The 26,828-nt window shown below is 35.0% G+C and overlaps 4 protein-coding genes across 4 annotated transcripts; 1 reads left to right on the top strand and 3 right to left on the bottom strand.

Annotated features, from left to right (window-relative positions):
* Positions 1-1,720: 1,720 nt before the first annotated feature.
* LOC130714306 (uncharacterized membrane protein At3g27390) lies at positions 1,721-6,244 on the bottom strand. The gene is made up of 9 exons (XM_057564210.1): positions 5,851-6,244; positions 5,602-5,710; positions 5,329-5,524; positions 5,058-5,191; positions 4,249-4,537; positions 4,039-4,145; positions 3,793-3,955; positions 2,516-2,964; positions 1,721-2,151 (listed from the first exon to the last, which is right to left on the bottom strand). The coding sequence occupies exons 1-9, from the start codon at positions 5,939-5,941 to the stop codon at positions 1,902-1,904; spliced, it is 1,788 nt and encodes a 595-aa protein (XP_057420193.1). The 5' UTR covers positions 5,942-6,244; the 3' UTR covers positions 1,721-1,901.
* Positions 6,245-10,560: 4,316 nt separating this feature from the next.
* On the top strand, positions 10,561-15,124 carry LOC130716271 (B3 domain-containing protein Os01g0234100-like). The gene is made up of 6 exons (XM_057566481.1): positions 10,561-10,961; positions 12,312-12,355; positions 12,448-12,604; positions 12,703-12,909; positions 13,791-13,879; positions 14,184-15,124. Exons 1-6 carry the CDS (start codon positions 10,815-10,817, stop codon positions 14,926-14,928), a joined length of 1,389 nt encoding a protein of 462 aa, XP_057422464.1. The 5' UTR covers positions 10,561-10,814; the 3' UTR covers positions 14,929-15,124.
* Positions 15,125-16,033: 909 nt separating this feature from the next.
* LOC130711822 (uncharacterized) lies at positions 16,034-17,529 on the bottom strand. Its single transcript, XM_057561582.1, has 2 exons — positions 16,890-17,529; positions 16,034-16,404 (listed from the first exon to the last, which is right to left on the bottom strand). Exons 1-2 carry the CDS (start codon positions 17,382-17,384, stop codon positions 16,351-16,353), a joined length of 549 nt encoding a protein of 182 aa, XP_057417565.1. The 5' UTR covers positions 17,385-17,529; the 3' UTR covers positions 16,034-16,350.
* A 7,549-nt stretch (positions 17,530-25,078) lies between these two features.
* LOC130714433 (protein DETOXIFICATION 49-like) lies at positions 25,079-26,828 on the bottom strand. The gene is made up of 2 exons (XM_057564329.1): positions 26,595-26,828; positions 25,079-26,515 (listed from the first exon to the last, which is right to left on the bottom strand). Exons 1-2 carry the CDS (start codon positions 26,799-26,801, stop codon positions 25,163-25,165), a joined length of 1,560 nt encoding a protein of 519 aa, XP_057420312.1. The 5' UTR covers positions 26,802-26,828; the 3' UTR covers positions 25,079-25,162.

Genomic DNA, 26,828 nt, shown 5'->3' with positions numbered 1-26,828 from the left:
GGCAGCGATGGTGGTTGTGGGGGTGGTGATGATAGGGTGGTGGTGGTGGTGGTAAGGCGGTGGCGGCTACAGTGGAGGGTGGAGGCAATGGTGGTGGTGGTGGTTGTGGTGGCGGTAGGGGGGCGGCGGCGGTGGTGGCGGTAACATCGGTGGTGGCGGTGGTGGCAGCGATGGTGGTTGTGGTGTTGGCGACGATAGGGTGTGGTGGTGGTAGTAAGGCGGTGGCGGCTTAGTAGGGTGGTGGTGACGGTGGAGGGTGGAGGCAATGGTGGTGGTGGTGGTGGTGGCGATAGGGTGGTGGTTGTGGTGTCGGTGGTGGCGGCGATTATGGTGGTGGTGGCGATAGGGTTGTGGTGGCGGCGATTATGGTGGTGGTGGCGGTAGGGCGGCGGCGGCGGCGGTGGCAACACCAGTGGTGACGGTAGGGCGGTGGTGGCGGCGGCGGCGGTGATCGGATGGTGGTGGTGGTGGTGGTGGTGCCAATGGTGGTGTAAGTTGGCAGCAATAGAGGGTGGTGGTGATGGTGACTTATACGTCACAACCTTATCATGCCTTATCCATCACTCACATGATGGATTAAATAATACGTCATTTTAACGTATAAGGGGACTTTGATGGATAAGCTTATACAATACAATGTCATCACCAAACAATGGATAAACTCATAATGTATTGTATAAGCTTATACTATCATGCCTAATACGGCATGCCAAACGAGCCCTCACATTAAAATCCCGTATACAGCACCAAAGGTTGAGGAGATTGTCTAATCCCAACTCAAAATGGGCATGTTCTTCAATAGCCACCCAAAACCAGCTCGGGTCCACCCCTAACAATTGTTTTCGGCTATAATGGGCCTATTCTCCAATGGTCCACCCAAATCCAAGGCACAACTTATATACTATTGACACCTTTGACCAAAAATCGTTCCTTTTGTTATTACTGGGCACAACTTAAATAATTGAAGGTGCTTTTCTAGTTCACATGAAAATTTGCCGAGCTCAGGTGATATGATTTGGAGATTTTGACTGGAATTTTGATAGACTCACACACCTGTTCTTTTTCATCTCATTTTCACCTTTTTTTTTCTCTTCTTTTCCTATCATATCACATATCATATCTCTATTTCTCTCATTTTTCTTCCTATCTGCCTCTAAAGATGGGGTGGGTACAAGTGTTAACATAAATTTATTCTTTTGACCGATAGTGATAACAAGTAGTCATATTTACTCTACCAAATACCGATGGTAGAACAAAGAGAAAGCACCTCCAGACTACCAGACAGGGCGCCAGTAGTTTATGCATATTCAATCCTAAGGAGGAACATAAAAAGCTGTTTACCTATCTAATGGTCAGCCGTTAATCACAAGATTTAATAGCCTTAACTTCATTTTTTATTACTATGATTGTTGTATAATTTTCATTTTTTAATAAATTTTTACTTGAATTTGTCACTTAAACCAATTCTTTGTAAGTTCTCAATAAAATTTTCATTTTCTAATAAATTTTTACTTGAATTTATCATTTTCTAATAATATTTTTACAAAGAGAATCCTAACTTTTCTTTTCAAATCCTGACTTTTAAATCTTTTAAATTATTTCTCATCTCATATAGGTATATACTTCCAATTATTAGCACAAAATTGAAAGATCTGAAACTACTAGAAACACTTGATTGGAACAATTAAACACTTATAGACTAAATTCCAAACTTATGTACTTTTGACACCAAAATGGTTCTCATAACTAGATTGAACAAGGGGACAGAAAAATAAAGGAGAATGTCTTCAATCTGTAATCAACCTCAATATGCTCATCTACAGAAATCAATCAACAATCTAAGGGAATTTACAATCATTAAAATTCACAACAATAGAGAAGAAAACTGGTTTAGTTTATCTTTAAACACTGTCATCTGAGGCAAATGATACTATAGACCTAGTGGATCTTCCAGAAACATCTTTCTCCATACAATGAGAATGAGTAACTAAGGCCTTTTCAGAAATATCTATACCCAGAGAATGAGTAACTAAAGCCTCTCCTCCTGGGACATCTTTCTCCACAGAATGACAAACTAAGGCTTTAACGATATGACGGAATTTCCTTCTGTAAGTTGGAAGCTTTGTCACACTTCTTGTCATTCCAATCATCCTAACAATGTGTCCATTGCATACACGTCAGTCAAATTGTCTAATGCATCATGTACTAAGAAGTAAAAGGGTAAAAATCCAATACATAAGAAAATGCATGATGATTGATCACTGAACCAGATTGTCTAGAGTGCACACACCCCCTCTTAAATGTGAAGTTATTTACTTTTTAATCTCATAAGAAAATGCATGATGATTGATCACTGAACCATTGATTGCCTATTTGGAATTCTTCCACAATTGATTTTAGAGTCAAAATCAATTATGGGAAGAAGCTTTTGTGAATAGCTTCTGAGTGCCAGAATTGATTCTAAGAAAAGAGAAGCTAATCCAAACATGCTATGAGTCATATATAGGACACATACCTTCTGGAAAGTCCCTCGATTTGAGCAGCTCTAAGAGTATCTGTAATCGCTAAACCACCATTATCCCAAGCGTCCAAGCGTTGCTTATTGCTTCCAAAAAGAATCACTTTTTCCAAGTATCTCACTTCTGCATCTACCAATTCAATTACCCTTATCTGTTCCTTCAGAACCATTACAGGGTTGAAGAACCAATCCAGCAACTTATCCTTTGGTCTGTTGAAATAGGTTATCTCAAAATCATCAAGTAGCAATACGCCGCTCGAGTTGGCTTTGATGGAGAAGAGAAGTGTTTGTAGAAGTGCATAACAGGGCAAGCCAATACCAACGATTGCAGCTTCATTAATATTCTTTCCCCTCAACCACTCATAAAGGTCATCAGCTGTAAGTACATTAGTATCCAATAATTCTTTCCCCCTCATCTCACAGTACCTCATCATATTCCCCCATATCTGTCACATTATGTTTTATATTAAGTCTCATATGAGAGGTTTTCAAATAAAATAATAACAGCACAACAGCATGAAAGTAGATCACAAAAGTGTTGCAATGAAAGAAATCAGTAAAAGCTTTTGGATATAATTTTGTTCCACTTAGATGTCTGACACCTCAAATAAGAGTATACAGTTTCTTTCTAACTATTGCATTGGTTAGCTACTTAGTTATTCTAGAAAGTTATTTTATGGAAAATCTAGTACATGGAATGGAATATATCAACCACAGCATGGACTTAATCAGTTATTTAAGATAGCAATACAAAATGATCTATGGATAATGAGGTCAGACATCAGAATCTTGAAAGAAGTTTTTTTTCTTTTTGGCCATTGTAACAAAAGAAATAGATCTACCAACTAGGTAATATAACAGAAATTTCTGAAGATTAACCTTCTGGAGTTCAGTAGATGGCCAAGCTTTCCTGCTCTTGATAAATGCTTATAATTTAACAAGTGCAAAGCTTTTACAAAGTAATTCGATCTAGTAAGAGGAGTGCTAACAACACACTCTTTTGAACACACTCTTCCACACACCACATGATTGGCCTATTTCTAAAATTGTCAATACATTTCTCTAACTTAATATATAATGTGTTGACTTTTGAGAACCTAAACCAATCAGATGGAGTATGTTCAAAAGTGTGTTCAAAAGAGTGTGTTGGTAGCATTTCCCGATATAGTGATTTGTTTGGGGAGGCTATTTGCCTGTTTTAAACTAATCAAAGTAGCAAGCGAAGAAAGAAATCCCATACTACTTGATCAACATCAAGGTTCAAAACAGCATACCTGCACCATTTTCACTTCTTGAATGGTCTCTCTAACTGATCTTGAAGGAGCTAAGCTTGGCATAAACATTGCTGGTGGTTCCATTGAAGTACCTAATCTGACACTATTTCCTCTTGTAGAAAAATCTGATGATTGAGTCACCATGTTTTTCCGATATTGGGGCCTGGCTGCAAGCAAATTGAGTGCTGATGTTAAAAGAAAAAATGGAAGATAGGATAATAAGAAACCAAATGGGAGAATGCATACTTTGGAAAGAATGTCCCCTCCCTAAGATAAAGCCAGTCATTTGTATATTCATCAAACTCAGCAACCATTGCAATTATATAGGCTAGACCTCTCCGAAAAGATCTTTCCTACACTCAACAGAAGGTTAAAATTAAAAAGGTGAGATCAATGGTCCATTCAAGTTAATTAGAAGTAAAGATTTCAGAACAAAAAGAATGATCAAATTCAAACCTGATATACTACAATAGATGCATAGAGTCCAACAAAAATGCTGGACAAAATAGCCAATAAAACGCTTCCGATAACAATAAGTGGCCACACAAATATTGTCAAACCAGCAATGGGGATGCAAGCTGTTTCAAGGAATGGACCTTCTCTGCTAATTAAATCATGCACAAGTCGGAACCAGCCCTTGAACAATAGATAGGGGCTCTTTACTATAGCAATTGCAGTGAACAGAGGAATCTCCAAAACTATCCCCATTATCCCAACAATGATACACGCAGGAACATGAATTAACCTGCAAAACAAGTTTCAAAGGTGACAGTTGAGGAACAATTCCCAACAAGTAAAGCCCTCTTGTGTTTCGCAAATGGAAATTGGAAATCAAATTCTACAACCAACTTGGTTCCCACAGATAAAAAGGAAATCAAAGAGATCAATCACGTCTTCCAAGACTTCTTGAACATAACATTAATGCTGGTTCAGCACAAGAAAGCTCATTCAAGAAAGAAAAAAATTATGTGTATGTTTGCTTTCCATTGAGGAACCTGAGAATCAATTCTCATAGTAAAATCACTTTTGGATGAAAATATAGATGTTTGGAAGTCATCTCAGAGAATTGACTTCAGTCTCAAAACCAATTCTGAGTAGACGTTGGACATAATTAATTGGGAGATTTTACCACTAGATTTCACAACATTACCCTACAAAAATCAATTTTTTTCTTGAACATATCCAAACATGAATCACTTAACTTTCAACTCACTTGACCATAATCAATTTTATCCAAAATCAATTGAGACAATGCTGAACATTACCTCAGCTTCTTTTGCTCATTTGAAGCAGGTGATTCACGTAGTTCTCTCAAGTAACATGGGTATGAATGGCAACACACATCTGCAAAATCCCTAACTACGGTGCAACAGCCTTTGATTGTTCCCCATGTTCCATCCTGAGTTCAATTCAGTGAGAGTACAAAAAATGAACTAATAATTTTCACCATAAGCAAACATTGTGTTCATAAATCAAACAGGCAACTGTTGTTGTTGTGCCAAGATTGCAAGAACATCATGGAAGTTAGAACCTTACTGTAATACAGTGCAAAAATCTCTTGGACTCACTGCCATGCCTGAAGGCCTCAAAAGTTGAAACCAAAGGTGTGAAAAAGCCATAGCCAACCCCAACAAGAATGCTACCAGCTATGCCTAGTTGCAACCATAAACCAAACAAGGCTGGTAAAGCAATCAAAATTGCAACTTTCAAGGCCACATCAAACATTTGAATCCTGCAGACACAAAACCAGTTAGAAATACTGAAATTCCAAAGAGGAAAAAAGGGAAAGTCATAAAAAGCATGTGTTACTTCAAAAGGGTGTATACTGTCCAAGCCACATGTGCAGGAAACATTCCCAGAATCACCCCAACATTTCCAATTATCAGTATCAGAGCAGCAATAGGACCCACAACAATCCCTACAGAATTTGAAGAAAATTTCAAGAACCCATCATCCCAAATTAGAATTACATAATAAAGATAGAAACTTTTTATCAATCAAGATTCAATCCAATCATGAACCAAAAAAGCAGGAAAAAGGGTCAAAGAAAAAGGGAACCTTTCATGACACCAAGGAACATAGCAGAGATGAAAGCAAAGACCACATAAGAAGCTTTCATCCAACCTTCCATGGAACCAGGAAAAGCCATATTTTTTTACACTTCTAGTAGTAAAGGATCAAAATCATGAAGCTTTGAAGACGTTAACAGAGCAGCAAAGGGAAGTTGAAAGTTGTAACTGAAATTCCAACAATGGAAATGGTGGAATATGAATAGGCAAGTTGAGAGAAAAACAGGTCAAAAGAGAAGAAGCTACGTAAGGAAAGAGGCGTGGGGTGCAAGTAGAAGATGATAAAAATAATGGAAATACAACACAAACTCAACTAAACTGGAATCATTCAGGAAGTTTGGAACCAAAAAGTAAAATGAACATAGAAAAGAAAACAACAAGGGCTAAACAGAGTGGCTGCTGAGTATTTATAATGATTTATTTGGCATTATTGTGCAGCAATACAAATGGCATTTGTTTGAATTGTTGTTTCATTCTTTTATTGACTAGTCATCTTTCCTTTTGAGAGGAAAATGAAAACAATGATTTTCCATTGGGTTTCTCTCAACAAATATGCATAAAGCATCTATTTAGTATGGATGTAAATGGAGGACATTTTAGGGGAGATATTATATTTTTTATTATAAAATTAAAACTCTAGGAAAAAGTACCTAAAATATTTTCCACCAATTAAGCTAGTATAAACAGATTTATTAGTATCTGAATAATAACTCAAGTGGTAAGAGCCGATGAACATATGTTTTTGAGAGGGGAGGTCTAGGAGTCAACTTTGAATGACTATAATTTATCTATCTGATGTGGAAAAAATAAAACAGGCTTTCTAGATTGTGTTTATATTATGTTTGGTCACCTGTAGTACTATCTTATATATATATCTTAGTTTTATGCATTTGGATAAACTTTAAAGTAATATTTTAATGATGTTTTTCTTTAAAATCTGTTGAAAGTTACTCTTTCTATTTGCTTAAAAGGTGTTGAATTAATATTACTTTTAAGATCTTCTTTAAAGGGTTGTCTAAATAACCCATGATAAAGTTTGGGTTAAATAACCCATCATCCAAATTATATTAAAGATAAATGAGTTCGAAATCTAATTATTATATAACTATTTAAACATGTTTTTAAATTAATAAACTAAACTTTCTAAAAGTATGTGTCATTGTCAATAATAAAAACTCAGCTAAGTTTATACGCTAGGGCAGGTATGCAGGGACTAGAAGCTAGAAAGTCAAAGAGAATGAAATATACATATCATATGACTGCGACAAAATTGATCCAACAAAAATGCCTTATTTAACAGCTGGTTTGATAATAAGGGTGAGGTGGCCTAAGTTCTGTATTTCCTTCTTTTATTTCTTTTTCCTTTCAAACAGATCTCAAATTTGAAGGTGCAGGTCAATGTGGTTTAGCCTCAGTCAGTATATAATGGATTTGGATATCATTTGATTGCAACGTTTGGTCTTTAAATTCAATTTGTCAGAAGATTTATGTTCACTAAACAGTTCTTCCTTTTAGCCATTATTATTTGCACAAACATGCTTAAGAATATCTGGTTTCGTGGCATAATCCATTATTCCATAATAACTTTGGGCCATGTTTAGCTGTTTACAATAATTCGCCTGAGTAAATGCAAGACGTGATAGTTAATTAAACGAAATACATAGGCTGCCAAATTTGAACGCCACCAATAGAAATTGATAGTTCACAAATTTTCAGTTTCTTCAATTTTTTATAAAAAAAAAATATGTTAGGATGAGTGATGGTGCTCAATTTTTTCATAATTGTTGAATTACACTATAGAAATTTATTTATCTCCGCTAATTGATGTAAGACGATAAGTAACCATTAAGCAAACATGTTCTATTAGAATTTGGGAGAAGATGCTGAGTGCTGACATAAGAGAGGTTGAGTTGTGCCTTGAAATTTTGCTGCTTTTTTTTTTTTGAAAGGGAAATTTTTGCATACTAATTAAATCGGTTTTCTTGTTTTAACAAATCTGAGTTATGAAAGATGAAAATGCATAAAGCAAAGTTGTGAAAGCAAGAACAAGCTTAAGAGGTTTGAGAGTAATCACGTGAACACAAAAGGGACTGAGTTGAGTCTGTAAAAAAGTTTTCAATGGTTGGTAACTTTTAATCATTTTGATTTAAAGTTTTTTCTTAACTCTGCTTCAGATGATGATGCAGTGGATAGACGATGTAAGCTTAAGCAATTAGAAGAGTTTAGAAGATGTGCACAAGCTGATTTATCCCGATTCATCCAATGCGGGCTACGTCCAGTCCTTGGCCTTCCACCAAGATATTCACTAAGTATTATTAAGGACTTCTCCTACAAGTATTATCAATGACTCTTCCTATGAATATTATTGTACAAGCTTAACGAGTTTGGTTGTTAGGGACACATCCCCAAGTATTATTGTTCAAGTCTCTTCACACTTAATGAATATTCTTATCTCGCCTCCCCAGGATCAACAAGTGTTTGGATGGAAAATGTGAAGGAAAGGGCTAAAAACAAAATGTATAATTTTGGAAGGATGTTAAACAAAAACAAAAAAATTCCAGGGATGAAAAAATAAAAATAATGTATTTTGCAGGGACCAGAAACTTATTTAAGCCTAAAAATTTCTACAAGTTCTAAACTAACTCTACTCAAATAATGATAATTCTTTTTGAAGCTTTAACTATGAGGATACTTACAAGATTTCCTAATAATATATGAACTTAAAGAACTTAGAAAAACCTTTGCAACAAATGAAAGAATTAAGAGCACTTAGAATGCTGAAATAATATAGAGAATGTTTAACTTTTCAAAAATCTAAGCGTCGTTAACTTCTCAATCTTCATTCTTCTTCTATCTATAGTCTCAATGATTCTTCTAGCCATTTGAAATTTTGAATATTCTTCTTTACCTCGAAAAGTATTCGTTGGAGGGAAAACGTCATTTGGCATTTAATGTATGCGTCTTGTCCCTTAGCAAACTTGTACAAAAAGACGAGTCGATTTGGCTATGTAATGTACGATTTGACAATTGTGTGAGAATGTGTTATTTCCTTACGATTGTCCAAAGATAATAATATGGCCAGTAATTTGTCTTCTACCTTGACGTGGACTTGGGTAAAGGAATGTCGATTCTATTGAAATCTTTAGTAAATGATTATTGACTTCTTATGAGCATCAGATACTGAAGGGTCTTTATATTCTAAACAAACTTCAGCACCAGCCCTAGGCAACTTCAAAACGTCAGGTGAGCTTCAGCAGATGCTCAACCTCTTTAGTACTTCAACGTCTTTTGATAATTTATATATTCAACACGATATTTAAGAAGTTGATTTAAGACTTTCTCTTTATAATTCAACATCTTTCTTCAAAACTTCAAAGTGTAATGGTATAAATGTTTGGATTGATGGAACATAACGGAGCGGAATGAAATGAAATATAATGGAATGAAATGGAGCGGAACAGAATGGAACAAAAATCACATTCCATTGTTTGGGTATTTTATGATGGAACGAAACAAAATTTCCACTCCATTGTTTGAACAACGGACGGAGCCGAACCATTTATAACTTTTTTCTTCCTATATTACCCTTTCTATTTTTTATTTCTTTACCAAAACTGTCCCAAAATAATTATCATCATTTTCACAGCGAGAAATTTCTCTTCCCATTTTTCTTTCAAATGCAGAACAGTACACTGTAAACAATACAAAACAAACCTCACCAAAGGAATATTCTTAACGTGCAATGAGCAGTACCAGTCTAGCTTCACAAGAATTACCATGTTTAGTTAGAGGAAAGAAAAATCTTCAGTTCCCATTTAGTTTCTCCTGCCATTGCACTAGTGCACTGTGCATTCATATGTGAAATCAATTTTTCGTGATTATACTCATTATGAACAGAGAGAATTATTGTCAAAGAATAGCACGTCATGAATCACAAATTCTCAAATTCTATTGAGATGGGATTAGATTATTTGGCTTGGTTTCTCAAGAAAGAGGAATATAAATATGGGTTTGAGAAGAAAAACAACGACAAGTAGCCGATCAAGGAGAAATGAGCATAAAAAAGGCAGATCAATGAGACACGAAGGCTAAAAGAGAACATGTAAATAACGGTTTTAGGAAGGGTAACCTAGTAATTTTATTATCTTAATGTTTTAACACATTGTTGCTCCCTCCCATGCCTCCCAAACGGTTTTAGGAAGGATAACCTGGTAATTTTATCATCTTAATGTTTTAACACATTGTTGCTCCCTCCCATGCCTCCCAAATTTGGGGGAGAAAAAATGAGGGAAAATAGTGGTATCTGATGGAATATGTACAATTAGGTTTCATTCCACTTCATCCAATTTTAAATAAACCAAACAATGAACCTATCCCTCCCTTCCACTCCACTCCCTTCTCCTCCATCAATCCAAACGAAACCTTAAGAGCTCGCATTATCTTTGCATGATGATCCAAAATATTTTTTGATACATCAAAAAGATAAATTGCACAATCCAAGAATTGATTTCTGGATCTTATTGATCTAACTCACATGTCCTTTAAATCTTACTTCTACCACTTACTATCATTTAAGATATGATCCAAAATATTAAGTGAACAGTTTCTACCTTGGAAAAATCCCAATATTTTGTTATTGCAATTGGAAATACCAACCAATTTATACAATAACACAAACAAGAAACAACAGAAGGACACAACACCAAAGGTGGTGAATCTAACAGTCTGAAACGTTAAACGCAAATTTAACTTTGGCCTTTCTCTCTCATCAATAGATCAACGATCCATCATGTAAGCTCTCTCTCTTTTGATCAAAACCAACACCACCCCACAACCAATCCAAGGCCTTTCTGGCCTCTCATTCATTCTCTTTGCATATTCTTGCGTAAGAGAAGAATGCATGCCAATTGAAACAGGGAAAGGACTCGTCTTAATTTGTTAAGACCTGTGAAAATGGTGGTGGTTGATGAAAGAAGAGGGGATTGGATGGTTAACAACAAGGAACATAATGATCAAGATGTAACTGTGGCATTTCATGGGGAGGACATGTACGAGGATGCACCTCATGCCCATTATTCTATGATGTCTCCTTTACACATGGTTTTCTATCTTCTCTATCTATGTTCCTTTAATTTTCATGAAATGTGCAAAAGTTTGCAACTTTCTTTTCCTCTATTGTGTTTTGCTAGATTAAGAACAAAAGGGTTTGATGGGTATCTTAATTTTTGTTTGCTTAGTCTTTTATAGTTTCATGGGTAGGATAATACTAGGACCCTGATAGCATGATATCATATTTGAAAATCCCTCTATAATTGATTCTTCAGCCAAAACCAATTCTGGAAAGAAGCTTTTGTGAGTGACTTCTGGTGTCAGAATTGATTTTGAGGAAACATAAGCTGATCTAAACCAGCTAGACTCCCTTGGCTCTTGCTTCTCTATGGGCCTCCTTTTCCCGAGTTAGTAATGAGGAGCTGTAGCTATGTTGCGTTATTAGCAGGATAAACCAAACAAGGCAGTGGAAACTAACTGCATACTTTTGAACAGTCAAACAAAGCAAGTATGATTTAGAATGATTTTTTTTCTTGTGGTTGGATTTGATGTTGAACTATTGGGATTTTCCTACCCTTGATTGAAAAATAGGGGAAAAAACTATAATGTGTGTTTTGATACCTCCATAAGAAATGTTTTGTTCCCTTTTTATTGTGAAGTGAGTGCTGATGTCGGTTTGCACACAAACGGGTATCCAAACATAGTCCACACAGAAGCTAGTTTTGATAAATAAAATTATTTTGTTGCCTGTAATAGATTGAGTGGGTTTCTATTAGAAGATACCCTGTAGATGAGACAACAAATTAAACCTCAAGTCGTGAAGGGGTAATGCAACATGGGAATATACTAGAAAAGTATTGTTTCTATCTTAGGCTATTCGCTATAGTGATGGAACCAACTCGAAATGATAATAGAAAATGAAATTATACATATGTTGCCATCAAATGACTTAAATCACATGTCCTCTTTTCTTCTTCCCTTTATTTGATAAAAATATAACAGTAGTAAAAAATTTATTGGAGAGACAGAACAGGATGAATGGTTTCAATCCTATAACCTAAAGAGAATTTTTATGTCCAAACAAGCTTTTAGCTTCTCTTTAAATCTAAGTTTTTTTTTTTAAACATGTCTTCACTTTGATTCTAAATTGATCACTCCTAATGGTGTGTGCAGCCTTCTCTGCACCATAGTTATCTTGGCACCATGTCTTTTCTTGTTTCATAATGTGCTATATCCTTGGCTCTAGTCCTAATTTTGACTTCTAATTTTCTGGCTGTGCTTCGTTATTTTTTGAAGTTAATATCTTGTAGTACTTTGCAAGAATGAACATTTGTTTTAAACGGAACAATTCTTTGTAATCAAATTTCAAGTGATTGATAGTTGGAGTAAATGCTTCTACAGGCATTATCTGATGAAGCACAGTCACAGAAGCATGGAAGTGGAAGGTTAGTATAGCATCAAGTAATATTTTATTAATCTCTCCTCTATTTTAAGTGAGTTACTTACGGTAAAATTGGGACAACATCTTTGCTTGCAGCCCCATTAGGGCTGCAACAGATGGAACATCCTCTCGTGGTGAGGCGTTGTCAACTGCTGTGATTCGAGCACAGGAGATTCAATCAAAGTTGGTACCGGATTTCCCTAGTTTTGTGAAGTCCTTGGTCAGATCACATGTTGCTAGTTGTTTTTGGATGGTAAGCATGCATTTTGATAGACCAAGTGAAACCTAATAGTATGAAGAAACCAAATTGCATTATTTTTCAGAGCAATGTTTTCTGATTTCTTCTTATAGGGTCTGCCTGTGGCGTTCTGTAAAAGGCACTTACCGGATAAAGATACAACTATTACTTTGGAAGATGAATCTGGTAAAGAGTACAAGACGAAATACATTGCATGTAAGACAGGATTGAGTGCTGGTTGGAGGCAGTTTTCTGCTGTGCATAAATTGCAGGAGGGTGATGTGGTGGTCTTCCAATTAGTTGAACCTACCAAATTTAAGGTAATGGTTCATATTTTTGTTTTTGTTTAAATTTTCTATTGTTAGCTTAATTATAATAGTGATTCTATATTTCAGTACAGTGCTTACTTTCTGTATTAGTTACATTAATAATTCTTATCATAATAAATAATCTAAAGTTTCTGATAATTGACCTTACTATTCTGTGGCATCCATGTTACCTCTCTTCATGGATCAGATACTTCTTCTGAAATGGGGATGTCAATATTATTTACAAGATATATTTTGTGGGTCCAAAACATTGTATCCAAATAATGAAACACTAGGAACAAGGCATTAGTATGTATCCTCTGACACAAAATGATACAACTGTGCATCATGAGTCCTTGACTGATATGGAGGGTTTGATCTCTATCTTCCCCTTTCCATCTTTTACTCATATTGGAGTTAGCAATGCGTATATCTTATTTTTTTTCTGAAGGTATCTCTTGCAAAATAGGAAACATATAAGCTGTCACAAAGCAAGAGAAGTGAGATTTAGTAGGAGGTGATCCATGCAATATGATTAACACCCTGTTAATGTTTAGGAGCCTTGGGTGCTTGCAAGACTAGTAAATTACAAAAATGTGTAAAGGCGGTGATTCGATATGCTTTTGGGACTCTTCTGTCAATCTTAGAAGTTATGACAAGGAGGAGTTTTTGTTTAGACACCAAATTCTTATGTTTGTTGTAGTCATTGGTATGCTTCTTTGTGTGACTTATGCATATGTTTCTTCAAAGCTAACACTTATATCTAAAGCAAAATTTAGGAGGTTATATGGTGGCAATGATGGCATTTAATTGCTATCAAGTAAAGATGAACAAGTATCATTTTTCTGAGTATAGTGGGGGGGAAGCATTAATTTTATTTTCTTCTTTTTCAGGTTTATATAGTAAGAGCTAATAAGTTGAGAGAACTTGATGGAGCCCTTCCGAATCTTGAGACTTCTATAAAACAAAAAGTTGGAGGCAAGTCTGGTTTCTCTACGCTTTTAATTTTTTGCGTTGTATCAATCATGAAAACAGCCTTGGCGCAACGGTAAAAAGTTGTTGCTATGTGACTGAGGTCACGAGTTCAAGTCCTGGAAAAGCCTCTTGTGTAACAAACAGGGTAATGCTGCATACAATAGACCAAGTGGTCGGACCTTGCGCATAGCGGCAACTTTGATGCATTGGGCTGTCCTTTTTTTTTGTATCAATCATGAGATCATCAATGATTTATGCATTCTTGATGTTAGTGTCTTAACATTCTGTATGTTGCTCATGTTCTCAGGCAGAAATAGCACAAATACTGAAGCTGTACCATCTAATAGCTCAAAGAGAAAGCATGGTAAATCTGTCCCACAAGAGGACCAAAAGAAAAAGAAGACCATTGTGTCAAGAATGGGTCCTAAGGCTAGACAATCTGCAGAACCATCTGAAAACAGTAGTGAGGATGCTCTCTCAGAAATACTAGAGGGCTTTAGAATGCTTCAATTCAAAGACATAAGAGGATTTGGACATTTCAGCATCCTAGTAGATGGAGTGGCAATAGATGCTGAACTCTCTAACGAAGTCCGAAACAAGTACTACAAGCTCTGCCACAGTCAGCAAGCATTTCTTCATGAAAATCTCATCAAGGGTATGGACTACATGCTGATTGCAGGAATAATATCTGAAACTGTCAACATTGCTGATGCCATAAAAGTTAGTGTGATGTCCACCCCGCGTGTTGAATTTACTAATTGGGATAAAACTTTGCATGCCTTTGAGCTTCTGGGCATGAATGTTGCATTTTTAAGAGCTCGATTGCGCAGGCTTGTGAGCCTTGCTTATGAAACAGAAGATGCCTCGGAGGCCAGAAGATACTTGGCCTATAGAGCTGAGAACAGTCGAGCAGATGAAGAACTGAAGAACATGGAAACGAAGCTCGAAGAGTTGAAGGGAGCTTGTAATGATTTTGGTGCTTATCTTGAGAGCTTGAAGTGCAAAGCTGAAAGCTATCAGCACCAGTTCCAGAAAGAAGTTGCTGCTCCTTGGTGAAACTTACTTTTTAAGTGTACGTGATAATACGTGTATGTTTGGTTCAGATAATCTCTGCATTCTAAATCTTTTAGAGAGGAAAAGCTTCAACTGAAACATCTAGCAACATGTAGTATATGTGAATTGATATGAGTGGCAATGAGAATAGCCATTAACTTTTTTGAATGGTTTGTTGAAGTAAAAGGGCAACTAGTTTTTTTTTTTTTTTGATAATCCATATAAATATATTGAAATGAAGTGCAAGGGGTACTTCAACCCAATACAAGTAGGAAAAAAGGGCAACTAGTATACTATTATAATGATCATTAGGAAGTAGGAATAGATCATAACTCAAAAGGAGAAAAGTGCTTCTCACTTCACATCAATGAACACAAAATAAGTTAAGGTCGTGATGTTTTTAAACAAATAGATTTTCCTGTGAAACCCGTTCTTGCTAATTTTGTCAATTTATTATAGGGCATTGCTTCTGGACCCTTTGAAATATGAAAGTTTGATACCTAGACTTGTGACTAGTATGCTAGTATGAAATGAATATTTTAAAACACAATTAGTTTATTACCTTTAGCCAAGTCTACCGGTTCCCATATGTGGTTACTTGTTATTAAATTTAGTTCACTCTTGATTGTCTCTTTGCAAAAATGAGACAAATTGTGTTATAGTCACCCCTATCTAATCTTATCTCAACTTTATATTTAATGAATGTAGCCCAGGCCTAATCTTCATATCTCAAAAGGTACACATTTACATAATGAAAAAAATCATTATAAAGGCGATGCAATACCTTTTCCCAGCACTACTCATTGAGTTCCTCTAGTCTGGTTGATCAAAATGCACTATTTCAAGCAAATCAGTTTGCTTGTTGATTATTTGTTTGAATGTTAACTTAGTATGTTTAGCTTCTAAGCACACAGGGCACTCTAACATTAGAGTATTTTGATAGCAACCTCTGATTTTGAGAAAACAAACTTTAGGGGACCTTTAAAGCTTTCACAGAAATTGATATAAAAATCTAATTATTTTGGCAAAAAAATTAACCAAAGCCCTATTAAACTGAGTGTAAAATAGGAATTGGAAGGCCAATGACTACAACTTGAAGATAGAAAAAGACACTTTAAGGGACCTTTTCCATTCCACTGCAAATCATTTGTACAAAAAAAACAACAGTCAAATCCTAATTCTTAGAAGGATCAAAAGAAATCAGAGAACAGAAGTAACAAAAGTTGATCAACATGCTAAAGCTTCACAACATAAATACACTCCCTTGAGTTTAACTGAACCCGCTGAAGGAGAAAAAAATGCGGGAGAAAAAGTGAAACAAAAAAAGACCTTCATCTTCCAACACCCTATCACCCCCCATAAATTAAGGGGAAGAAAACAAAAACACCTTCATCTGCAAATTCAACAACTTGTTCAGCCATAATACTATATCCCAAACTCAACATCTCTGCAACTTGACCCTCCTTCAATCAACAGATCCTGCATCATAGAAAAAATAATTAAAAAACTAATACAGAACTAAATGATACATCAATCCATGTTAGAACTTGGATTAAGCCTAACTCTACCGGAAAAGTTAGCTTAGAGAATTATCTTAGTCATATCTAATTAATGTGGGACCTTAACACACTCATTCACATTCGGTGTTGTACATCTGGAGCATGAAATTGAAGAAATGAACATATGTTGCTCGTATATGGGTGGTCTCCAATCGATGGATCTATGATAGACTCGGAAGTTATCTTCCAAATTTAGTTAGGCCTAATTTTACTTCAAAAACTAGCTAATGGGTGAGCATTGATCTATGTGATATGACTATCTTGGTTATATATGCTTGTAATGTAGAAACTTAACATGCCAAAACAAAAGAAAAGAAAAGCATCAAGTGATCTGAAAGTTTAAAAAGAAACACAAAAAAACAAAACAAAAAAATCTAGTAAAAAAGAAAGAGAGTGATGTCCAACCTGTGAAGTCATGTTGCTCAAACCAGACCTTGCTGCTTGAACTCCTCTGTTAGAAGAACCTTCACTCTTATCAACCTTCTTGGAGCCAATGTGGCTTTTTCTGAGACCAAGAAACCCCTTCCACCTTGTGGAAGAAGAACCTTTTGGTGGCCTGAGAGAAAACTCATCATCATCCACCATGAGCTCCTCCCTGAGAGTGGTGGTGGGCCTCTGCACCTGGTTGTTACAACCACCATCTTTGAATGGCAACAACCTTCCCTTGCTGAAAAGCTCATCAGCACTCATCATGTTGTAGTTTGAGACAGAAAACTCAAAGTCAGAGGACACTGGTACTGATGCATCTGATCTGAAGCTTCTTTCTTGCTTTGAGGCTTGCTTGGCATCCACAAAATCGTTTGCGAAAGAGATTCTGGGGCTCACTGGATATTGGTACTGCTGGTGGTGGTGGTGATGACCCTTGTGCTCTGAGTTGTTGTACATGTCTAAGCATGCCATGAGATTTCAGAAAAACAACATGGGAAATGTGTGGAGAAACAGAACAGAATAAGATTTGGGAGAAGCAGGAACAAGAGGCTAATAAATTCTACTAGGACCCCCTTCTTCCATTCCTCACACTGTTACAAGTTATAAGACCCTCTTTGTAGATGTTTGTATTTATATATAACCAGTAAAGTTCTTGTTTTATATTATTTATCCTTTCTTCCCAAATAAATAATGTTTTCATCCATGGCATCTCATGACATGATGGAAAAAGCTGCTTATTTTTTATCCTTTCTTCACAGATAAAACTTGTTTGGTTACTTTAAAGACAAGTTTAGTAGGAAGCTTTTCCCATTTGTACATGTTAATTTGGCATTTAGTGATAGAGTTAGAAGTTATGTCATGTTTGGATACATAAAAAAAATACTAAGCCAAAATCATGGTAGATTTGAAGTAACTTTTCTTAACTTTTGTTGCTATCCATTGTGATTTTACACAATGTCCCAAAATATGTGTTTAGTGTGTGTTAGTGTATTCAAATGACAGTTAAGTTAACATGAAAATACATTTATCTAAATTAGGATCAAGAGTTTATTTAGTTTTTACTTCGAAATAAGTGTTAATGTACGTTAGCACTAACGTCAACCCTTATTGTATTGTAAATAGCCAGCTGGAAGTTCCAAGAAAGGCTACTTTCTTTGCTTTCTTTCTTTTACCCCACGAGTAACTGAGGCAAAGACTTCAATTTTAGGCCAAACCATTGTGCTTCATGCTCATTAAATTAAATGATAACCAAAGTTTTGGGAAGATTCTAAGAACTTGCACTTCTAACCATGTCATCTCAACATCCAATGCATAAGCAGAATAACAACATTTATCATATATTTTTTTGGTGAACAAGTTGGATAATATAATTCTAATTGTTTTACAATTCTATTGGCAAGTTGGTGGCTATCAAAGTTTAATCAAATTTTCCTAACACTTATCTCTTGGATGCATTTTAACATATCATCTCTTGTTCTCTTCATCTAATCAGCATGTGACAGAATAAAATGACTCTTTCTGAAGAAATACATAAAGGAATAAGTGGTCCAAGCAAAGCAATTAATATTGTGGTAGCACAATAGAATAGAGGGTAAAGAAGATTGAATGTGCAAATAATAAATGTGTGTTAAAAATGGGAGGTCAAGTAGACAGGTTTTGGAGATGGTAAGTTGAAAAACAGTCACCAATTGTGGCACAGAAAGCAACAGGAGTGACATTTAAAGGAATGGGGTAGTGGGTTTGTAAGAAGGTTAAATGCTTTGAATGTTTCTAGCTAAGTTTTAAGTCCTCACCACCACAACACAGTGACACAGAGGCACAGTGGTAGCAGAGTTACAGCTTACAGAGAGAGAGAGGGCCAGCATCAATGCATGATGCAGCACAGCTATGCTATGCTGCTGCTGCTGCTAATTGACCAAGCTTTAACTCCAAAATTAACAATGAGCTGGCGATACTGACGGATCAAACTCACCACGTGACTCACAATTTCTTTGAAATTTCACAACAAATTTAGTTCCAACTCAAAAGCATATATTCAAATTACCAACAAAGTCTAGACTAAAGGTAGATAGTTGAGCTTCTTAAGCATCTAGTCAAGGGTTTGATTTCTGAGCGGTGTATATGGAGAATGATTTGTTGAGAGAGACGTACCTACTTAATATGATCTAAGAGCCTCGAAGGAATTAGTCTTATGGCTGGAAATACCAGGAACAACCAAAGCATATGTTAAATTAAATTGAATTTTGAGTGTTGATGGGTATGTTTGATACTGGTCAACACTAGTGCTAACCTATGTTAGCACTTACTCTAGTCTAGTCTGAGTTATAAATTGAATGAAACTCTTATTATGAATTTGAGATAAAAGTTGGATTGATATCCAAACAAACATGAAAAATCATGAATAAGGCTCAGCACTGAATTTACTGATAAAATAAAATATGAGAAGGTGGATTAATAAATTTGCTAATTGGAGCCACAAACATGTTTTAAGTTCAAGCTCAAGTAATGAAAGTTGTCCTTATTAAGTGGCCATAGTAATGAGGCATTTGAATCTGCTTCCCTGTTTCAAGCCACTGGCTCCTCATGTTGTGTACTGGAAGGAATCACGTGGCCTCTCTCAGAACCCTTCCCTTCCGAAGCTAGACAACTCTGGCCTTCACCAACTCATGGATATGTTTGTATCTTTATTATGTAAAGTTTCCTTGTGAGGGACTGAATAACTGAGTACCCCACCGTGTGTTTTTGCCACTCATAGGTATCAAGCAAATAAAACTTCCACAGAATATAATTCATCTTAATCACACTCATTGTTACTAATAGTTATTTGCTTGTACCCGAAAAAATAGTTATTTGCTATACTTTGAAAATCAGATATGATTTCAGGTTCAATTGAACATATATAGAGGGGTTGGGGTGTTCATATTATAGTTGTAAGTTTGTAACTCATGTTTAGATTGGCATTGATTGTCTTAATTTGATTTTGTTAAAAGTAATTTGAAGTTAGTTGAAAATGAAGCTATTTATGTTCAGATACTTTCCCACATGCAGGAACTTTGTGCACCAGATTGCCTTTTGTTTACATTTGTGAAAAATGTTAACGGTGAAATTCCCTTGGAAGCTTTCGTAATTGATTATGTTCAACCCTATATCCTACTATCTTTAGTTTTACCAGAATTAATTTTGGTATTGGAATCAATTCTACGAGATGACTCTCAGAGCATATGTGTACAATGGAAAATTACACGGAACCAAAATAACGTTAAGGACATAAGCAACTTTCTTTACCTTTTGAGCTATCCATCATGATTTTAGTTTTATCACGATTTTCTATTGTGTATCCAAACATGCACTCTAAAATTAATTTTACCGGAGTATAAGAACCAAACAAAACCTATCATGTTTGGATTAGGTTTTAATTTTTCATAATCAGCTCGAACAGCTAAAAACTACTCATACAACTTTCTCACCAAAATTAATTCTGATTTTAGAATTAATATTAATATTAAAAGTATTTCTTAACATGCACTTGACCTTCTGGGACTCTTGGAGCATTGTTAAGAACTTTAGAACTAGAGCTACTCTTGGACCAAGAAAGGGTGGTAACATGCAGGAAAGGACCAAAGCTTGACAGGGATCAAAGTATTTTTAACTTGCAGCTGAAGGACATAGTTGTCACTCACATGGTTGAGCCTTTTCCAAGTGGCCACTACAATGTGGTTATGACACGTGGCTGGATCCCTTTGAACATGCACCAGTCAAACACACTCACCAAATTCTTATAGTTGCAGAGTTGCTCTCAGTAGCTGCATCTGGGTCTTGGTCTCCCTTCTTGTTAACAACAACTTGAATCTTATTGGTGGCAATCCTATCCAAAGCTACCTTCAAAATTTCATATTACCTTTTGTATTTAATGTCTCTGCTCATTTAACAATGTCAGATCAGAACAAACATTGAGCTTAGCTAATTCTATATTGTTTGGCTGCCATAGATAATTGAAACTAATAGTATGTTTGGATCGGTTTCTATTTTCTTATCTGATACATAATTTTTGAAGAATTGATTTTAGCTTTAGAATAATTTTGAATAACTGTACAGGAAGTGAGCTTAAGCTTTTCCAATTCAATAGGGTCAAGGTGACTCTTCCCCGTTTGGAGAGGTGTGATTTCCTTCCTTTGGGCATGCAGTAGCTAACTAATTAAGCAATTTCCCTTAATTGAAGTATATGTATAGTGTTTATTTGGTTTCACATTTTCACAAATGATTTCACGTATCTCACCACACTAATGAAAAAATAATTGTTACATTGAATATAACATGAGTCGCAGTAGGATTTATCATGTTAGCTTTGACATGGATTAACATTGAGTTTAACGGAAATCCAAACACGCTTAAATAATGGAAAGCGAAATGAACTTTAAAAATTGGTCTTTCTAAGAAGCTTCCTTATGGAAATCTATGTAATTCACCTTTGAGTTAATGCTCCTTCGTTCCTTAATTCTTCATTATGTGGAGAGCATCTCTTCTCTGTCAACAAGTACTTCCACTGATACATAAGTTAAAATAGACCAAGTTCACGCTTCCTGAATCATTTTTATTTGTCAGGACATGCACCACTTGCATTGCATGCCACAGGTTAAGGAGGATCTTCTATTCTCACTTTGATTTCCCCACACAAGAGGCTCAAAATGGTAATCATGATCGAGTGCATGTTTGTTATGGTATTAGAGCAACGGAAACGTAATTTCACATATCAATGCACTAATGGAAAAATTAGAAATAGACACGTTGAGTTTTATGTGAATCGAAGAAACATAATTTTGATAGATTTACTTCATTATTGATTCACGTTAGATTCAATAGAAATCCAAACACACTAATTCCTACAACTTTCTATTTTTTTCTAAACATCACATTCCCACAATAAAACTTTAGACATAAGAGTATATGTGGTGTTCACCGAAAACCTGGGGTATTTTATTAGAATTTTAACAATCTCAAACCGACCGGGACTATTTGCAGTTGAGAGTCCTTGCATTCGCTGCAATCAGGGGTTCTCTATCATTTAATCAATATTCAATGACTCGAATTTAAAGAGTCTTTGCATTCATTTGCGACTGCAGTGTAGTCAACAGCAGAATCCAAATTCATGATAAAGTCACTACTTTCATCTTTTGTTATACATTCATTACAGCAGCCAAAATTTCACTATTTTTAAGGATTGTCCTTGTTCAACTATATGTAATTCATCCTGAAAATGTATACCTATTGATTCTTGATTTTTCTTTTACATTGGTCATGTGAGACATGTCATTGTCATAGACTGCATGACATGCATCCTAAACTAATGTGAACAAATTTTGTGCTTGGCATTGATTACATACCTTAATTCCTATTACTAAATCATACTTGGGAGAGTGGGAAGGTATGGAAGAAAGAACTTCTGATAAAAAATGCGAATGGAAGCCAAAACTAATTAATTAAGCAGATGAAGAACTAATTCTCAAACCCTGTGCTGCAAAAGCCACTATAATGAAATTATTACTATATAGTTACTCCATCCAAGAAACCATAATTGAATTAGAATTGCATGGAGCAAGTAAACCATAAAATACATGAATATCATTCATGAAAATGCAGAATCTTGTGCTGTCTTCTCTAATTTCAACATCCGTATGCACACGGATTGTACATGGATAGAATAAAGCGCCATGATAAGCGATATGCTATCTTTCAGATTTCAAAACTCACACGGGCAGCTGTAAACAGATAACAAGATCATATATATTATGGGGTGGTTCTCCATTAATGTTACTAATTTTTTACTATAATTTTGCAGATTTAATTGAAAACCACGCTAATGCTAATTAACATTCAAGGAAAAGAAATAGTACTAATAGACTGTGAATGTGATCACCAACCTGGCTTACGAGTATTGCATTATAAGTATTGCAATTCAGAATATATGGTTGAGCTGAGGGCGGGGTTAACTCTTTAGGATTTCAAGTAATTTCTTAGTGTTGTTAATTAGATTATATAGCTTTATTTAATTATTTATGTGTTAAGGTAGTTTAGTCTTGTCCTTTGTTGCCTATTTATATTTTTTCATTTACTTTCTACTAATATTGATCACGCATCATGCACAGATGGAATAAGAGTGCTTTGTTGGCATACATCATAATTTTTCATATCTCCTCTATCATTTTTCTTTTTTAAATACGTATATCTTACATATTTAAGTTTTTTTTCTAATCCTAATTATATTCTAACGGGTTGTGTAAATGACCCATGAGAAAGTTTGAGTTAAATAACTCATCGTCTAATCACATCGAAGATAAGTGAGTTAAAATTTCTATATTTTATTTATAAAAAATTATATTAGTCCATTGAGTTGTGAATTAGTAACACACATGTGTCATTTAGACAACCTCATATTCTAATTTTTTTCTAATTTGTTATGTTTTGAATCAATTTACCAAATCAATTTTAATCTTCCAGATGTATATATGAAAACATAATACAAAAATTTCGAGTTAATTTCCAAATCAATCCTTTAAAACTATTTTATATCAATTTTTTATAGCATATTTGATATAATTTTGAACGCAAGATATTACATTCAATTTTTTTTATTTTGCTATTTAAAAAATAACCATAATCATTAAAAAAAAATACTTTGTCAGCATACATCTTAATGGTAGAAAAGTCAAAATTAACTTTTATTAACTATTTTAATGTCATTAACAACCATTAAATGTTCTTTAAAAAAAATTAAATGTCAAATGAATACAGTAGATATTTTTGAAAAAAGTCACAATTGACTTTTGTTACTAATTATTATAATGTCATTAATAACTATTAAATGCAATATTAACACATTGATTATTTTTGAAAATATGAAATTATTTAATATTTAAATTACTAAAAAATCAGAAAATATAAATATGACATCATCTACCTACTAATTATAGTATGAGATTCATCAAACACACATTAAATTGCACTAGTGTGTGTTTAGATAATTTTTTTAATTAAATATCGCGTTTATCTCAAGCTTATTGAAATAAATTTAAAATATTTTATAAGTATGCATAAGTTTTGTTTTTTTGAAAGTATGTATAAGTTCTTAATTACGAGTCAATTAATTGTTTAGTTTTATAACTTCTAATTACAAATAGTTTTGTATACAAATCAATTGTTTTCTTGAATTTATTTATGTGTTTTGTAAAAAAATACTCTTGAAAAACCTTATAGTCATACAAAATTCACATAGTTTTCTTAATTACTTTGGTGTCACGTACTTTTGCAAAAAAAAATTTACCTTAGCTCATTTATCCCTATAAGCGATACTCATGAGACTATTATTTCGCCCTACAGTAGCATATTAAACGGTAGAGGATGGATAATGAATTTTTTTTTCACAAAAAAGTTGTAATTGAATCACAATCACTTGCTTAATGAAGCAAGTGTTAAACCACTACTCCAACTTAATGGTACTTTTTCATTATGAAATAAAAACTACCATAAAGAAGCTATTTTGTACTTTAAGTGGACTTTTTTTTCTCAAATGAAAAGAGTGGTTTGTTTATTTTATTTTTTTGGTAAAAGATTGGTTTGTTTTTAAAATTGAGGCTAAGCACAATTTCTTTTTTCATCGTAACTCGTTTGATTAAACACGGGCCAAAACTTGCACAAGGTTACAAGATAGGGCTAAGTACACTACTATATAGTATATACCCATGGTGAATGATAGACAAAAAAAGACGTGAAAGACTAGTTTTAATGTTTGGGATAGTATAGCAAAGCCCAATATCTTAGAAACCCAAATATTATTTAGTCTTCAAGCATTTGTAGCAGCCGTAATCTTCTTTTTCCTCCAATTCTTTTAACTTTTCTCTTCATCGCTATTTCAATTTCTTGTTCAGCAACTACATTGACCATAAATTTGAGACGCAACGAGACAACCATGGTTGCTGGTTGACTCGCATGGTCCGAGTCACTGATTCCTTTAAAATCCGATCAGTTTGCTTTGATTTATACACATTCATACTAAGTAAAGGGTAAAATTGATCCAATATTTGATTCGGTTCAGTAAAGACACAAATAACATAAAATAGAAAAATAAACAAAAAAAAGAAAAAGAATGTTAACTAATTTAGCATTGCCAATGGCTAATAGAAATATGATCAATATAGTCTTGTCTTATAGATATGATTCTTTCATAGTCTTACATTATATATTTTGCATATTGGTTACATAATTCCACTTGCTAACACTTGGACCCTACTTGCTTGCACCTTCCAATCTGTTCTTGCCAACAGAATCACTATTACAATCCCACACACCTGTTGAGCAACCCATAATCCCAAGATAAAGCCCAACAAGCCCAAACCCAGCCCATAACCCATCAAAACATAAATGGGCAAAGCAACACAGTAAAAAGACACCCAATTGAGTCTAGCAGCCAAATGAGACCTAGCACTCCCCCTCAAAATCCCAGAAATTGTTGTTTGAAGACAGTTCCCCATCTCACAGATTCCTGCTACAGGCAATGCTACTGCAACTAAATATAAAATTGCTTTGTCTTGAGTGAAGATATGTCCCCAAATATTGCGCACACTCACCATGAATAACATTGTCACAATGCATGTGAAAAGGGCACAAAACTGTGCAGCATAAGACGATGCCTTTGCTTTGCTAGGTCTATTAGCCATTAGATCATCACCAATTTTTGTTGATATGGCCCTGCTTAAAGCAATAGAGAAATTGTAGGCAAATGAAGTGGCTTGAATTATGATTCCAAATGTGGCTATTGCATTAACATTACTCGTGAGGATCCCTAAAAGGATCATCACTAACTCATACCACCACCACCATTTTGGGAAAACTGAGGGCAAACTTAGGACTGCTTTGGAAAGAATAGGCTTCCATAGTCTGAAGCATTGAATTGACCAACCTTGCCAACATTCAGAACAAGCCCGGGGGATCCGAAGGAAAATCAAAAGGGTGATGAGGAGATATAGATCAGTGAGGGCACCAGCCAAGGCAATACCTTGAATTCGGAGGCCAAAATAATGTGTGATCACATAGTTTATGAGGAGATGGAAAACAAGTGATGCGGCTGAAGAAATCATGAGAGGAAATGTCAAGTTATGGATTCTCATGTAGATCTTGAGAGGATTGATGATGGATTGAAAAAGGAGAGAAGGTAGAGAGCATGCAAGATAGGTACCAACAATTGATGCTATGGTTGGGTTCTGACCAAACATGCAAAGGATGGGTTTGAAATTAAGCCACAAGATTGAAATGGGGATGCATGCTAGAATCAAGATTATTATGGTGCATTGGAGGGTTTGACCAATAACAACCCATTGTTGTGCCCTATAAGCTTTTAAGGAGATATATTTCATGCCAATTGCAAGTACATAAATGAGAGAATAACCACTAAGGTTAGCCATGGCAATGGCTAGGCACCCACCAGCTAATGCCTCTTTGCTGATTTTGCCCAAAAAATGGATTGATATTGCTGATTTTCCATAGATAAGAATACCAGCTATGATAATTGGGAATGCTATGATCAATATGTTTTTAATTGCCTCCATCACCTGTGAAAGAAACTCATATGAGAAGTTGTGGCATGAACACATTGAAAAGGAAAAATAATTAAAAGGCTAAACAAATTACCTGTGAAATTAGGGAAGATTGACTACTCTCTGATCCATCATCAATGGGTATTCCATTGTTTTGTTTACCTTTTTCTAGATTGGAATCACCATGATCAGATAATAGGGGAGATGAAGCTGGTTGATCTAGATAACTCTTGAGAGATAGAAGTCTCATTTGAAGCAAAAGGACCGTCATCTCCAAAATCGTCTCCATGGAGAGAATCATTTTCCCACAAATGATTTCTTTGATTCT

This window comes from Lotus japonicus, chromosome 4, assembly GCF_012489685.1.
Source record: "Lotus japonicus ecotype B-129 chromosome 4, LjGifu_v1.2".
NCBI classification, from domain to species: Eukaryota; Viridiplantae; Streptophyta; class Magnoliopsida; order Fabales; family Fabaceae; genus Lotus; species Lotus japonicus.
This window is presented reverse-complemented; position numbering and strand designations above follow the sequence as displayed.